Genomic DNA, 17891 nt, shown 5'->3' on the forward strand with positions numbered 1-17891 from the left:
AATAAGCCTGGGAAAAAAAACCCTGTAAATAGTCATTATTTCTTTATTCAGTTTGGTAATGCTAATGGTGCATAAATTGCACTCTTCAAACATTAACCTCTTGATGCCCACCTTCTTTTTGGGCAAAGGTCTAAAAATGACCTGCTCAAACTAAAATGACCTTTAGTAGGCTACTACTGACTTACTACTGGTCTCTTGTTTGTTTGTTTGCTTGCTTGCTTGTTTTTAATTTAACCTAAGTGACAGAATTTCAATCATAAAGAAAAATATTTTTTTAACCTCAGAGACAAAATGTAAATAAAAAAAAAACCTATTATTTTAGTTTTAGTTAATACTATTTTGTTTGTTTGTTTACTTGTTTGTTTGCTTAATCTTAGTAACAAATCATTCAAATCATAAATATATTTTCTTGTTTGTTTATTTAGCCTCAGAGACTGAATTTAAAACAAAAAGAAAAACATTTGTTTGTTTAACATCAGAGACGGGATATAATCATAAAAATATCTATTTATTTGTTTGTTTGTTTGTCTATGTCAGAAAGACATAATTTGAATATATATATATATATATATACAATATACAAAATTGTTTATTGATTTTTAGATTTCAGCACCTTTTATTTTTATTTAGCATTTAAAGGAACACTCCACTTTTTTTGGAAATAGGCTCATTCTCCAACTCCCCCAGAGTTAATAAGTTGAGTTTTACCATTTTTGAATCCATTCAGCCGATCTCCGGGTCTGGCGATAGCACTTTTAGCATAGCTTAGCATAGATCATTGAATCGATTAGACCAGTAGCATCGCGTTCAAAATGACCAAGAGTTTCGACAGTTTTCCTATTTAAAACTTGACTCTTCTGTAGTTATATCGTGTACTAAGACTGGCGGAAAATGAAAAATTGCGATTTTCTAGTCCGATATGATTAGGAACTATACTCCCAATCTGGCGTAATAATCAAGGAACTTTGCTGCGGCAGCAGGCGCAGTGATATTACGCAGCGCCTGAAAGTAGTCCCCAGCTATATTATAACTAGGTACCTGGCTGGGGACTACTTTCAGGCGCGCGTATCACTGCGCCTGCCGCGCCATGTTACGGCAGCAAAGTTACTTGATTATTACGCCAGAATGAGAGTATAGTTCCTAGCAAAATCGGACTAGAAAATCGCAACTTTTCATTTTCCGCCGGTCTTAGTAGACAATATAACTACAGAAGAGTCAAGTTTTAAATAGGAAAACTATCGAAACTCTTTGGTCATTTTTGAACGCGATGCTACTGGTCTAATCGGATTCAATGATCTATGCTAAGCTATGCTAAAAGTGCTATCGCCAGATCCAGAGATCGGCTGAATGGATTCAAAAACGGTAAAACTCAACTTATTAACTCTGGGGGAGTTGGAGAATGAGCCTATTTCCAAAAAAAGTGGAGTGTTCCTTTAAATTAATTCTGTCTCTGAAGATTAATTAATTCTCAGAGACGGAATTCATTTGAATGATAAATAAAAAAATAGTAGGTGCTGAAATCAAAAAAGCCACTTTGTCTAATGCTAATGTCTTCATTGACACATAATTGTGCAACACTTTGTAAAGCTGGGAGGTCACGACCCTTTCCTTAGCAAATGCCATTCACCTAGCTTGATAACTGAGATGTTTCTATAATTGTAAATCCCGCTATTTTAGCAAATAGCATGTTTAAATTCTTACATGTACCTCCTGATTGTGTAGGTGCTATAGGAACTAAGCCCTACTGCAGCGGCCATGGAAACTACAGCACGGACACCTGCGGCTGCATCTGCGAGCCTGGATGGAAGGGCCCCAACTGCACCGTTTCCGACTGTCCTGGAGACTGCAGCGACCAGGGCCGCTGCGTTAATGGAAAGTGCGAGTGTTTCGATGGCTTCACGGGTGAGGACTGCAGCGTGGAGACCTGTCCGGTTGACTGTGGTGAGAACGGCCGTTGCGTTAACGGAGTGTGCGTTTGCAGTGAAGGCTTCTCTGGAGATGATTGTACAGAGACGGATTGCCTCAACAACTGTTTGGGACGCGGCCGCTGCGTTGATAGTGAGTGTGTCTGCGACGAACCCTGGACCGGATTTGATTGCTCCGAGCTCATCTGTCCGCATGACTGCTATGACCGCGGGCGATGTGACAACGGGACTTGTTATTGCGATAAAGGCTTCACCGGAGAGGACTGCGGCGCGATCACTTGTCCTAATGACTGCTCAGGACGAGGTTTTTGCATCGACGGCCGTTGCGTTTGCACCGCTGGCTACTCCGGCGAGGATTGTTCCAGCTTGACCTGTCCGAATGACTGCAACCAAAAAGGGCGCTGTTTCAATGGCGTGTGCATTTGCGAAATGGGTTATTTCGGAGAGGACTGCGGGAAGCTCTCCTGTCCGAATAACTGCAACGGTAGAGGGCGCTGCATCGACGGGCGCTGCGATTGCGACGTTGGATTCCAAGGCCACGATTGTTCGGAGTTTAGCTGCCCCAATGACTGCAACAACCGCGGGCGCTGCGTTAACGGTCAGTGCGTTTGCGAAGAGGGATTTGGCGGTGAGGACTGCAGCATCAAAACCTGCCCGTCAGACTGCTACGGCCGAGGCCAGTGCGTGGACGGGAAGTGTGTTTGCTTCGCAGACTTCACCGGCGAAGACTGCAGTGAATTGAGCTGTCCGAGCAACTGCCTGAACCGTGGACGCTGCGTCGCGGGACAATGCGTTTGTGACGAAGGCTTCACCGGAGAGGACTGTGGTCAGATGAAGTGTCCCAACGACTGTCTCGGCCGTGGACGCTGCGTGGAGGGACAGTGCATTTGCCAGGAGGGTTTTGAGGGCCTGGATTGCTCCGTTCCCACCTGTCCTGGAAACTGCAATAACCGCGGACGCTGCGTCAATGGGAAATGTGTGTGCGACGAGGGATTCGTTGGAGATGGCTGTGGAGAAAGAAGCTGTCCGAATGACTGTAATGGTGCGGGGCAATGTGTGGACGGCAGCTGCGTCTGCGATGAAGGCCACATTGGCGAGGATTGCTCAGAAGGTAATTGAAGTCATATATACTATACTAAATATACTATTATTTATATACTATATATTAATATTTTGAATTTGTTTATAATTTCTTTATTTATTTATAATTTATAATTTCTTTTTAAAATTATGAGTATTTTTAGTAAGTTTTATTAATTTTATTGTTTTTTTTTTTTCTTTTTGGATTTAAAAAATATAAATATATATTTGTTGCCATGTTTTCATCATTTTTATTTCAGGTTTACTTGTTATTTTCTGGGTTCTTATAGTTAACTAAAATAATAAATAAAAAAGTAAAATAACTTAACGTTAACTGAAATAAATGTTAACTGGATTAAAATAAGATATAAAAATTTAGTTTAATTTTTTGTTTAACTTGATGTACTAAAATAACTAAAACTCAAAATAAAAATTTATAAAAACTGTATTTAAAAAAACTACTAAAAATGACAAAAACACACAACAAAATTATTAAACCTTTACCTAAAATTCAAATGAAAATGGAAAATATGTATACATTACATATATTCAAAATATTAAAAATATCTCAGTGATACTAAAATAACATGAATGTTTGGGGTAATGCGTTAAAGGGATAGTGCACCCAAAAATGAAAATTCTGTTACTCACCCTCACGTCACTCCAAACCCATAAGACCTTCGTTCATCTTCGTAACACAAATTAAGATATTTTCTATGCATCCCGTGAGCTCTCTGACCCTCCCATAGACAGCAAGGATCCTTAAATGATCAAGGTTCAGAAACGTAGCAAGGACAACGGTAAAATAATCTATGTGACAACAGGGGTTCAACCATAATTTTACGAAGCTACGAGAATACGCAGATATGCCATTTACATTCAGATCAAAGCGCAAACAACGTAGACAACGTATCCGAATGACGCAGCTGACACAGAATAGCATATGTTGTTTACGTTCAGTGGATACTCTCCAAAATGGCGGAGGAGACGAATGGTTGAATAAATTCTTTATTCTTGTTTTCTTTTGCGCACAAAATGTATTCTCGTAGCTTCGTAAAATTATGGTTGAACCCCTGATGTCACATAGATTATTTTACCGTTGTCCTTGATATGTTTCTGGACCTTGGTCCTGTAAGGTTCCTTGCTGTCTATGGAAGGGTCAGAGAGCTCACGGGATGCATCAAAAATATCTTAATTTGTGTTCCGAAGATGAACAGAAGTCTTACGGGTTTAGAACGGCATGAGGGTGAGTAATTAATGACAGAATCTTCATTTTTGGGTGAACTAACCCTTTAATGAGTTACATAATCAGATTACAAGTAACTAGTAATGTGACCAATTACTTTTATATTTATAATAAAATATTTTAGTTACTTTTTCAAATAAGTAATGCAAGTTACTTTGTTTTCCCATGTATTCGCTGACAGCTCTCCTGTCCCCAAGTTGAGATAAATAGGAAATTCCTTCAGCCTGAGCCTTATAGTTTCACTTTTGGTGTAAAAGCGCCTTTACAGCTGCCTAAAGCATAACTTTTGAGATTTGTTTAAAAAAATGTGCAAGCAAGCCCAACCCAGGTGACAAAAAGCAACGCAAAAGTAACATAATGCATTACTTCCCATGAAAAGTAACTAAGTAACACAATTAGTTACTTTTTCATGGAGTAACATAATGTTGTAATGCATTACTTTAAAAGTAACTTTCCTCAGCACTGGTTATTTTAGTACTTGAAGTTAAACAACATGAACATAAAAAGTCTTGTTTTCGCAACTAATGAGTTTACAAAGTAAAAAATAAAATAATTTTATTTCAGTTAATGTTTATTTTATTTAAAGTAACAACATTTTTAATGGTTTTAGTTAACAATAATAACCCTGCAAAGCATTAGTTCGTTCTTAGTACTGATGATGCAAACACTTTTTTTTTGGTGTTAGCCAGATGATTGGCATCTCTTTGCTTTTATGGTTGTAAATTAGAGGGATAGTTCAGCCAGAAATAAATAAACTTCTGTTGCCCTCATGTTATTCCAAACCTTTCTTCTAGTGAATTACTAAATGAAATGTTATGCAGAATGTTTATACACTTTTCCATACAACTCAGGGTTGTCAGGCATCAAAAGACTCAGAAAAGCACAATAAACGGAGCCCATAAGACTCACAAATGACTTACTGATGATATACAGTACACTACTTTTCAAAAGCTTGGTCAGTTAATTAAATGAAAGAAATTAATACAAATCAGCTTATTAGAATGATCATGTGACACTGAAGACTGGAGTTATGATGCTGAAAATTCAGCTTTGCATCACAGGAATAAATTACATTTTAAAATATATTAAAATAGATAACGTTTTAAATTGTAACTCTTTTTACTGTATTTTGATTGAATAAATGCAGCCTCTGTGAGTATGAAAGACTTCTTTCAAAAACATTAAAAATCTACTACATGCACACTATTTTATATCCATCTTTTTGCACAGAAAAGTGCTTAACATGCTCAATTTTTGTACTTTGACAGTAAACTCACACCATATGTGTGCCTGTGAAATCCATTAGCTTTATATAGAGGACCATTAGTGGTGAAGGTCGACGCAGACAACAATTAAACTCATGTCAAAAGGTCCAAAAACTGCCATTAATAAGAAACCAAAGTTAATTTAGTCAGTGTAGCTTGATTCTAACCTCTCAGCAGTTTGATTGGATGTTTCCCAGTCACCACAGTGGAGACACAGACAATTTTCCTACTACTTGGCACCAAAGACCGTTCACTCTCTCAACGTCTGTGACGTAAATGACCCTTAATATCTTTCCCAGTCTCACCACCGGAAGACCTGACCATCACGGATGTGACCACGGAGAAGGTGAACCTCACATGGAAGAACGAGATGCTGGTGACAGAGTATTTGGTTACGTACGTCCCGACGTCACCAGGCGGCCTGTGGCTGGACTTCCGTGTGCCTGGAGATCATACGTCTGCTACCGTCTCTGAGCTGGAGCCAGGAATCGAGTATCTCATCAATGTTTATGCCGTCCTCAACAACAAGAAGAGCGTTCCTGTCAGTGCCAGAGTAGCCACATGTATGTTCACTTGTCCTGATCAACCTTACACAAATACACACACATCCAATCACTAGATAAAACTGCTGAAAACTATAATTGCACTTCAATTTCTGTCACTGGAGATGTGGTCTCTTGCAGTTATGCCATTTCCATAATTAGGGTACCATTATCTACCCAATAATACTAATACCTGCATGGCAAAAATCAAAAAGTTTTTTGAGTGAGTGAATGAATGAATGATAAATTCACCTGAGGCAAAATTGCATGAGACAAAAATCTGAAGAGAAAATGTCTTTTCATTGTCTTTTCTGTTTTTCATTTGTTTAAGGGTAAATTTTCTGAAACCTGTCAAGAAAATGACCCAGTCATAATTCACTCTAAAATAAATTTTAAAGAAAAGAAAAGACAATAAATTATGAGATTAGCCATTTTTTTGGATCAAGATTTTTCTTTATTATTTATATATTATATATTTTTTTTGGACCATTAAGAATTTACACCATTATTATTTTTTAAGATTTTTTGTTTTAGATTATATTTTTGTTTTTAGTTATTAGTTATTTTATTAGTTATTTATTAGTCAAAGTTATTACTTATTTAATTTAATTACTTAGTTCTCATCAGTTCTCATCACTATAATATCAAAATAATCCTATTTTTATATTGTCATTATAATTATACATTTTTAATTTAAAATTATACAATATTTTTGCATCATGATAGTATTTATTCTACTGCCTTTGGTTTGTATTTTCAGTGTCATTAGTGTCACCAAACAGGTTTCCTAAACACTCCCTTGTCTTTTATTGTCATTTAGCAGATTCTTTTATTCAAAGCAATTTAAAAGTTCACCTACCATAGGCAACATCTAGAACCATCTCGCATGAACTACTAAACTACACCACTCCATCTTAAGGCCTTGTTTATAAACCTATTAAATGTTTTATTTTGAGAAACATCTGTAACACAGACAATGATTGCTTATGCATGTGCAAATCTGTCCAAACAGCATTTGCAACTAGTCCAACAAGCCACTACACATTTGCACAGATAACGCTCTCATATTGAGACACCGACTATTGCTAATAAACTTTAGTGAATATCATGATACACTGTGCTCTTTCCCTGCAGATCTACCGCAGCCCGAGGGCCTGAAGTTTAAATCCATCAGTGATACATCTGTGGAGGTTTTGTGGGACCAGCTGAACTTTCCATTCGACGACTGGGAGCTCATCTTCCGTAACACGGTTAGTTTCACGGGAGACTATGTTGAAGGCTCATATCTAGGCACAAAACGAGAGAATTCAGATGCATCTGTAGATGCTGCTGCACATTGCCTATGACATTACATACACATCACGTCGCAAAAAATGGATTTAAAACAAAATATGAATGTGATTTAGAATGGGGTTGTCAAAATCAGATTTGATCTAGCCTATGATACAATAATACATTCTTAATGAGTTTTTGTCTTCTCCAATACAAAACGGTCAGAATTCTCGAAAAACACGATAGTTTCACCTGAGAGGCAAAACTGCGTAAGACAGATTTGTCAGATTTCATGTTTTTCATTTGTTTAAAGGGTAAATATGAACCTATCTTTTTTTTTTAAAGAATGTTTCTTTTTTCTTAGAATTTTTTATTTGTAGTTGTTTTTAATTAATTAATTTTATAATTATTGCTTTATCCGAATTATATTTATTTATTTATTCATGTATTTATTTAGCCCCTCAGACTCAAAGAATTTGAGTCACAAAATATACTATATTATACTAATAATATACAATATAATTAATACAATAATCAAATTCTTATTTTTTTTTTCTTGTTTATTTGTATAACATGTAAATATGAACCTATCAAGAAAATGGAAAATTATTGAAGAAATAAACATTTATATTTAGAAAATTATGTTTGCATATAGTGAAAAAAAAAGCCTATTTGGGTGGTATTATTATTTTTAGGGTGTGTTAGGGTGTTGTAATTTTATTAGAGTTTTTTAAAAATGATTTTTTTATATTTAGTTTTTTAATTAATTATTTAATTTAATAATTATGACCTCATCAGTATTGGATATGCATTTAGTTATTTTGCTCTTCAGACTGCCAAAACACTGCAAGCAGTTGAGACAGAAAATACAACAAAATATATTTTTGGTGCCTTACTAGGCATTGGAATTTAGGTCAGTTTCATTAACTTCATAAAAACCATCTTCCCAAGACGTGGAAGCAATTCAGAGCCATATTCTTGAAGTGCTATAAAGCAAAGTGTTGAAATACCCTAGATGCTAAATACTTGAAACACTTTCATCAGTTTAATAACTGACCGTAAAACTAATAGTAAAAATTTATCTCTGTACCAGCTGGTCAACCTTTAGGTCAGTAGATTTACTGCGGTAAGGTGTTCACACGGTGGTTTATTCCTAAAGGCGGTCCTAGGTGCCAGGGTTATACGGTCATGCAGCTTGTTTCAGAACCTCTCTCTCATATTTAAAACAGAGTAATGGATAATTTAATCACCATTCATTATAATGATGTGAAGGGGCATTTTCTCCATTTGAGTCAGAGCTGCAGGCGGCCATGAGCTCATACGTACACTCATTTAAGGAGCCATTAAAAAACCTATCCTTGAACCATAAAGTCTCCATTAAGACTCACTTTAATGGCGCTCCAGAAATCCCAGATGTTTGAACTTATTGCTCACTTTCAGTGCTGTTGTTTCATGCCACCAGCATTTAGGAAACTAATAAAATTTAGATGCATGACATGTTTTCTCTGTCATATCATGACTTTCAGTAATGGGGGTATAAATATAGACTCTGAAAAATTATTATTGGAGTTTTGTGACTTTTAGTAAATGTCTGTTAGCTTTGGTCATCTAGATCAGTGGCGCTCAACCTTTTGGACTCCAAGAATTTATTTATTTATTTATTTATTTTTTGACTCAATTTCTTCTCAATAAAATATTTTAGAACTTAGCATAACTGCATACACATGAAATGTGTATTTGTATTTGTGTGTCCATGGAGTTTTAAGATTTTATTCATTTAAAAATAGGAGCCTATTTTTGAACTGTTAAGATTTTTCATTATTATTTTTTTAAGATTGTTATTGAATTAAATTCTTTGTTTGTTTGTTTATTAAAATGTCCCTTTAGATTTTATAAGTTGACTCCAAGGTATTTGAAATTATATTATTATATTTTGTTTATATATTGTATTTATTATTATGTTTTTAAGTAACAGTTTGATTATATTTTAGATACAGTATATTAATCTATAAATATTTTAGAACTTGGCTTGATTACAAAAATGTATACTCATTATAAAAGTGCCCATGGGGTTATACCTTTTTATTAATTTATATGCCTTTTTTCAGTCTAAAAATCAATTTTTTTTTAATTGGACTACCTCTTATTTTCAGGTTGTTGATGGCAGTGAATTAAAACAGGAAATATCTAAATTTCTATATCTGGATATCTATATCTGGCTTATTTTAATATTTGTTTTATCTTATTTTAAATCATGAAAAATTATGTTTGCATATAAGAATAGAAGCCTTTTTTGGACAATGAAAGTTTTTCATTGTTATTTTTAATTTTAATTTTATTATTATTACAGGTCCTCTGGTTGCAAACTATTGATCTATACATTCTCTTAAATACATTACAGGTTTTGCAAAAAGAATAAATACTAAATAAAGCTAAATGCATGTTTTTCTATCTTCTCAATAACAGAAGGAAGAAAATGGGAAGATAGTGAACAATGTGACACCTACCCAGACCAACTTTGAGCAACCGGGACTCGGCCCGGGACAGGAATATGAAGTGACTTTGTCGGTCATAAAGAACAACACCAGAGGACCCGGAACAAGCTCGACTGTAGTAACAAGTAATGCACCTTTCCTCTTGTTTATTGTCTGTGTCATGATCCAAGTTAAATTGAAGGCGTTGCTTTTGATCCTTCTGGCAATTGACTGGAGCGTTTGGCTTAATCTACATCTGCTAAACATCTCTAAAGTGTCGGAGGTTGAAGGTGAAACTAGCTCAGCAGTAAAGAATGTGAAGGCCTGCTGTTTGGAAAGGCCAAGAAGAATAGGGGCCATCATTTAACCTTATGAAACATCCCGTGTGGGCCAGTCAACAGGGCTTTAACAACCCAATTCAGTGCTTAACCGTGAGAAATCTAGACGATCCGTGTGTCTGGCTTGACATTTACAGCCTCTGCACACACGAGATCCATGATAACAACCAATAAGGCATTTTTATTTTCTAAAGGCCCTTGATTTCTCACAGTAGTTAGTGTATTTCCCCATTTTACTGCCTGTAAAAGTGCTCAGATTTCTAGATTTGGAGATCTCCATCACAAATTTGTGCTTCTCAGTGCATTAAATCTTATTTACCGCATGAAAGAATTCTGTAGACATTGACTGACTTGAAAAGACCTAATCAAGTTTATAAGTGGTGTTTGCTAAGTCAAGCATCACTGTGGTTTTTGCTCAGACTTAGAGTTATTCATTTGATTAAACCCTTAACACTAAATATCAACCTGCAGCGTTTGCACATTCACAACACACAAGTTTTTCTTAATGGCATTCTAGTGTTTATGAATTTGGAATTTTCTAAACGAATGCCGATATCCCTGAGGTTAGTCATTTGCATAAAGCATGACCAAACAATCTTCATATTAGGTCTTTTTAAGGATGATTATTGGTGCTCCATTATTAATATTAGTTCATAGTATTATCAATGTTGAAAACAGTTGTGCTTAATATTTTTGTAAAAACCATGATGCATTTTTTTCAGGATTCTTATGTTATACTTATAGGTCCAGTTTGCTCTTTTTCTTCCTTGCAATTTTGCATTAGGTTCAATTATCTGATTTTATTCCTAGAAGCTTTCACAGACAGTAAATATATTAGAGTTGGCTTATGTTCAGGTCAGTTTCAGTTTGCAACTTAACTTGCTTTGCTTAAGGAAAAGAAAGTAGTATTTGTAGTGTGGAAACTCATTTTTGCATCAGCCTGAGCTCATGTTGTCTAATGACATTAACACAGATGGATGATTAAATTGATTCCATACAGTTTTTTGCCATTGCTTTTGCATGCAGTTCTATTGCACCCACTGAGTACTCTATTTTACATTAAAAAAAAAAACAATAATAGAAAGCTTGTACAATAATAGCTTAACATTGACAAACTGATGAGCAACATTTGAGAACAAAAAACAAGCTATTTTGACCTTGCATTCACAGCAGAATCAATCATACATCCTCCTATGACCCAAATGAATACTGTGCCATGTATACACTTTATTTAAGGTGTCCTTGTTACAGTGTAATTATGCATTTAAGTACTGAGTAATATTAATGAACTACATGTTCTTACTATATGGTTAGGGTTTGGCTTACTTATTATGCATAATTTATTGTTATTATAACAATAAGTACATGTAACGTGTAACAAGGACACCTTAAAATAAAGTGTTACCCGTTATTTTAACTGAATATAATTATCAGCATAACCATACATCACTCCTCTTTCTGCAGGAATCGATTCTCCAGGGCAGATTGATGTTGGCGATGTGACAGACCGGTCTGCAGTGATCTCCTGGTCCAGGCCCGTGGCTGAGGTGGACGGGTTCAGGGTATCGTACGGGCCGAGCACAGACCCGTTAGTCCATCGAGATGTCGACCTCCTGGCCACAGACACACAGTACAGCCTGGAAGACCTAAAACCTGACACTGAATACAGAGTGTCTCTCAGTTCAAAGAGGGGAGACGTGACCAGCGAGCCCATCTTTGAGAGTTTCACCACGGGTATGAAGGCTTACAGACTACATATATAGTTTGCTGAGAGTTTCTCACAAAGATTAACTCAAACCAGTGTTTTAATGATGCTGTGATGATTTTCTGTTTGTCTCAGGTCTGGATGCCCCCACTGACCTCAAAGCTGTTGATCAGACTGACAGCAGCATCACACTGGAATGGAAAAACAGCCGCTCATCCATCGACGGATACCGTATCAAATACGGCCCGATCGCAGGAGGAGCTCATGGTGAAGACATGTTCCCTAGAAGAGCTGGAGACACGACATGGGCCACGATTACAGGTAAAACCATGCTGCTGTTATTGAGCAAAATGTTAAGAATTGTACTTTATTAGCTAGTTGCAGTACAAAAAATGACTTCTTCCTCAGTATTTTTGTCTTGTTTACCAGTACAAATATCAGCATTATTAAATCAAGATACATTTCTTTACAAGTAAAACGACTTGTTTTCAAAAAACAAATCTAAATGTATATTTTAGGGCTGTCCCTTAATAGTCTACTAACCGTTAGTCGACCAGAAGAAGCTTCGTCGACCAAAATTTTATTAGTCGCTTAATCGCAGAAAAAAGAAAAAAAAATTGCCACAGGCAAAGTCACACAGTCCGTGACGGACAGATCGTTAACGGCTGGTCTGTGTGGTAGGCTAGTACATCGGGCAGGATGCAAACGCTCGCCTATCATTCATCCACCACAAATATGGCTTATCATCTGAAATATGTAAGTATTAGGAACTTTACATGGCCGCTCAATCTAATGTTAACCTTGAGAAATGTGTACTATTGAAGTGTGTGTGTGGAGTGTGGAGCTGAACAGTAAAGCTTCACTGCAGGACGGATGGAGGCTCCATCACTTGCTCTTAAAATACTCCCTCATTTTTGGTCGTACAGATACATCTTTCGAATCTGTAAAGACTTTATTTGTGTGCACTCACAATAATAACAAAACATTGCACTTTTGTAAAATAATGAATGCAAACAGGATGCGCTTCCTGCCGTCGCGGTCTCTGTGAACTTGAGCACGAAACTCCAAAAGTCTGTGTATATTTGCCTTACAGGAACGTGAGAAAAAATTCCAGCACTACTTGTGATAAGGAGATATTTATTATAGGCCGAAACGCATTGGTACTGTTATAATAAATATCTCCTTATCACAAGTAGTGCTGGATTTTTTCCTCACGTTCCTGTATTTAGTTGTTCTCATGCACCTTGTGAGTGGTAAAGTTGCTCCAGACTCTACCCCATATATTTGCCTTACAGACATAAAAAAATATATATCCATAGAGAGTGAAATGTCTACTTTCAAATAAACCAATTCAAATGGAAAACAAATATTCTCAGATTATGTAATCCATATGAAACATGCATACAGACGCAACCACTACTGCGGAGATGACGAGTCAGTGTCGCCGACTTCATCTCTTAAAACGAAAACAAAGAAAGCACTAGTCTATCAATAAATTATTAAAATATTAATGCAGCCTCCTTACTGTTTTCCCCTGACACATTTATAATCAATACTTCTGCGGTGCGCTGTGGCAGCTTTATGCGTGTGCTTGAGAGCTTTTAGGCTATGTAAGCAATTAAAGACTCATTATAATGATTTAAACTGTTTATTAATAAATGTGCGATTAGTCCACTAATGCTTAAAATAAACAACTACTAGTTGACCAGAAAAATCTTTAGTCGAGGGCAGCCCTAATATATTTATATCCAGGACATTTCTTTAAAGGGTTAGTTCAACCAAAAATGAAAATTCTCTCATTAATTCCTCATTTCGTTCCAAACCCATAAGACCTTTGTTCATCTTCTGAACACAAATGAAGATATTTTTGATGTATTCCGAGAGTTATTACCATGATCAACGCACAGAAACGTAGCGAGGACATCGGTAAAATAATCCATGTGACATCAGGGGTCCATAATTTTATGAAGCTACGAGAATACTTTTTGTGCACAAAGAAAACCATAATAACATAATTTATTCAGTAATCAGTGCTGTTTATGTTCAGGACAAAGCGCGCATGCTGAATATGAACAACGCTGATTTCGTTGATTATGTTCTGGGGTACACTCCAAAATGGCAGAAGACGGTAGCTTGGGGGGAAGCATTGCTGAATTAATTATGTTATTATGGTTTTCTTTGCGCACAAAAAGTATTTTCGTAGCCTTGTAAAATTACGGTTGAACCCCTGATGTCACATGGACTATTTTACCAAAGTCCTTGCTACGTTTCTGTGCGTTGATCGTGGTAATATCATTGCTGTCTATGGAGGGTCAGAGAGCTCTCAGATTCCATCACAAATATCTTAATTTGTGTTCCAAAGATGAACGAAGGTCTTACGGGTTTGGAACGACATGAGGGTAATTAATGACAGAATTTTCATTTTTGGGTGAACTATCCCTTTAAGAAGGTGCACTTTGTTTGCTGATGTGCTTGTAATGCATGCAACTACTTAAAAAAAAAAAAAAAAAAAAGATCTGATTTATATTCTATTAAAAGAAACTCACGTAAGAAGTGAAAATATTCACATAGAGATGTTATAATACAGAAATGTTCCCCTCGTTCCCTGCTTGAAAATGCATCAGTTTAGTGTTTCATCTGCTGGATTAACGGATTTTGTGTGCCGTAGGCCTGAAGCCTGGAACGGAATACGGCATTGGAGTCACAGCTGTTCAGAATGAAAGAGAGAGTGAGCCAGCTACCACCAACGCACTGACCGGTGAGATCAGCTCTCTTTTTATGAGCTACAGACACTAACTGTACCAAAGTTTGGGATCACTGTGTTTCTATTGTTGTTGTCGTTGTTGTTTTAAATAAGTTAAGAATTTTATTTAGCAGGGATGCATTAAATTGATCAAAAATGACAGTAAATGCATTATCAAAGTTATAAAATCACCAAAGACTTCTATTTCAAATAAATGTTGTTCCTTTTGAACTTTCTGTAAATACAATTATTTTCAGTATTGATAATAATAATAAATGTTTCTTGAGAAGCAGTTCAGCATATTAGAATGATTTCTGAATGATCATGTGACACTGAAGACTGGAGTTATGATGCTGAAAATTCAGCTTTGATCACAGGAATAAGTTACATTTTAAAATGTATTAAATTATTATTAAATAAATACATATTATTAGTAAAACTATTTCACTATATGTTTGATCAAATAAATACATCCTAGGTGAACACACTGCAAAACAAATTTAGATACATTAAGATACATTTACTTGACAATCAAAATGACTGAATGAATATATATGTATATATATGTGACCATGGATCACAAAACCAGTCATACGTGTCAATTTTTTTTAATTGAGATTTATACATCATCTGAAAGCTGAATAAATAAGCATAGGACAATGTTAGGATAGGACAATATTTGGCCGAGATACAACTATTTGAAAATCTGGAATCCGAGGGTGCAAAATACTGAGAAAATAGCCTTTAAAGCTGTCCAAATGAAGTTCTTAGCAATGCATGTTACTAATCAAAAATTAAGTTTTAATATATTTACGGTAGGAAATTTACAAAATATCTTCATGGAACATGATCTTTACTTAATATCCTAATGATTTTTGGCATAAAAGAAAAATGGATCATTTTGACCCATACAATGTATTTTTGGCTATTGCTACAAATATACCCCAGCGACTTAAGACTGGTTTTGTGGTCCAGGGTCACACACTCACATATATATATACACACACACAGTATCTCACAGAAGTGAGCACACCCCTCACATTTTTGTAAATATTTTATTATATCTTTTCATGTGACAACACTGAAGAAATGACACTTTGCTACACTGTAAAGTAGTGAGTGTACAGCTTGTATAACAGTGTAAACTTGCTGTCCCCTCAAAATAACTCAACACACAGCCATTAATGTCTAAACCGCTGGCCACAAAAGTGAGTACACCCCTAAGTGAAAATGTCCAAATTGGGCCCAAAGTGTCAATATTTTGTGTGGCCACCATTATTTTCCAGCACTGCCTTAACCCTCTTGGGCATGGAGTTCACCAGAGCTTCACAGGTTGCCACTGGAGTCCTCTTCCACTTCTCTATGACGACATCACCTTGCGCTCCTCCACCTTCCGTTTGAGGATGCCCCACAGATGCTCAATAGGGTTTAGGTCTGGAGACATGCTTGGCCAGTCCATCACTTTTACCCTCAGCTTCTTTAGCAAGTGTTTGGGGTCGTTATCATGTTGGAATACTGCCCTGCGGCCCAGTCTCCGAAAGGAGGGGATCATGCTCTGCTTCAGTATGTCACAGTACATGTTGGCATTCATGGTTCCCTCAATGAACTGTAGCTCCCCAGTGCCGGCAGCACTCATGCAGCCCTAGACCATGACACTCCCACCACCATGCTTGACTGTGGCAAGACACCTTGTCTTTGTACTCCTCACCTGGTTGCCGCCACACACGCTTGACACCATCTGAACCAAATAAGTTTATCTTGGTCTCATCAGACCACAGGACATGGTTCCAGTAATCCATGTCCTTAGTCTGCTTGTCTTCAGCAAACTGTTTGCGGGCTTTCTTGTGCATCATCTTTACAAGAGGCTTCCTTCTGGGACGACAGCCATGCAGACCAATTTGATGCAGTGTGCGGCGTATGGTCTGAGCACTGACAGGCTGACCCCCCACTCCTTCAACCTCTGAGGCAATGCTGGCAGCACTCAATCTATTTCCCAAACACAACCTCTGGATATGACGCTGAGCACGTGCACTCAACATCTTTGGTCGACCATGGCGAGGCCTGTTGTAAGTGGAACCTGTCCTGTTAAACTTCTGTATGGTCTTGGCCACCGTGCTGCAGCTCAGTTTCAGGGTCTTGGCAATCTTCTTATAGCCTACGGCATCTTTATGTAGAGCAACAATTCTTTTTTTCAGATCCTCAGAGAGTTCTTTGCCATGAGGTGCCATGTTGAACTTCCAGTGACCAGTATGAGAGAGTGAAAGTGATAACACCAAATTTAACACATCTGCTTGCTCCCCATTCCCACCTGAGACCTTGTAACACTAAAGAGTCACATGACACCGGGGAGAGAAAATGGCTAATTGGGCCCAATTTGGACATTTTCACTTAGAGGTGTACTCACTTTTGTGGCCAGCGGTTTAGACATTAATGGCTGTGTGTTGAGTTATTTTGAGGGGACAGCAAATTTACACTGTTATACAAGCTGTACACTCACTACTTTACATTGTAGCAAAGTGTAATTTCTTCAGTGTTGTCACATGAAAATATATAATACAATATTTACAAAAATGTGAGGGGTGTACTCAATTTTCTGAGATACTGTGTGTATATATGTATAAGAATCATTTTTCAAAAATGGTGGTGTGCCTCACTCTTTATAAAAGTACATGCTGTTTTTTTCCTTATGAAGATGCCTACTAAAAGTTAAACTAAGAACAATAACATTAATATAACTGTATTTTGAAGGAGATAATTTACCCAGATATGTCTTTCTAAACCAGTATGACTTTAAAACTTTTTTGGAGCTTAACAACATCTGACTCACATTCATTATATGAAGCACCACAAAAATTCTCCTAAAACCTCATAAAAAAGACACACTGTTTTGGAGCGACATGAGAGTGAATAGATGATGACAGACTAGTCTTTATCTCTTCAGTCTTTTTGATTCATTCTCTTGAATGCCGACGCCATCACAGTTTCCTGGCATGAATGTGTCTTTTGTGCTGTCATTTTGAACCTCCACCCACACAGATCTGGATCCGCCACGAGACCTGGAAGTGCGAGACTCCACCGAAACCACCCTGGAACTGGTCTGGAAGAGGCCCAGGGCCAAGATCTCCACCTACAGGCTAGCGTTCGTCTCTGCCGATGGCCGACGGGAAGAAGTCGAGCTGACTGTTACCGCAACCACCTACACCCTGAGCGGCTTGAGCCCTGGCATACGCTACACCGTCACCCTCGTGGCAGAACGTGGGCGGAGAAGAAGTGCTCCTGCCACCGTCGCTGCCTCCACAGG

The 17891-nt window shown here is 37.0% G+C and overlaps 1 protein-coding gene across 5 annotated transcripts in view; it reads left to right on the forward strand.

The window, feature by feature from the left end:
• tnca (tenascin Ca) overlaps positions 1-17891 on the forward strand; it is a 63796-nt gene that overhangs the window by 15456 nt on the left and 30449 nt on the right. For all 5 annotated transcript variants that reach the window (XM_058775877.1, XM_058775881.1, XM_058775880.1 and 2 more), the window contains 8 exons: positions 1723-3036; positions 5816-6079; positions 7193-7308; positions 9797-9950; positions 11607-11876; positions 11983-12168; positions 14516-14605; positions 17627-17890. In XM_058775877.1, coding sequence (XP_058631860.1) covers positions 1723-3036; positions 5816-6079; positions 7193-7308; positions 9797-9950; positions 11607-11876; positions 11983-12168; positions 14516-14605; positions 17627-17890 — 2658 coding nt within the window. The remainder of the gene's footprint in view (positions 1-1722; positions 3037-5815; positions 6080-7192; positions 7309-9796; positions 9951-11606; positions 11877-11982; positions 12169-14515; positions 14606-17626; position 17891) is intronic.

The sequence above is a fragment of the Onychostoma macrolepis genome, chromosome 05 (assembly GCF_012432095.1).
Source record: "Onychostoma macrolepis isolate SWU-2019 chromosome 05, ASM1243209v1, whole genome shotgun sequence".
Classification (NCBI taxonomy): Eukaryota; Metazoa; Chordata; class Actinopteri; order Cypriniformes; family Cyprinidae; genus Onychostoma; species Onychostoma macrolepis.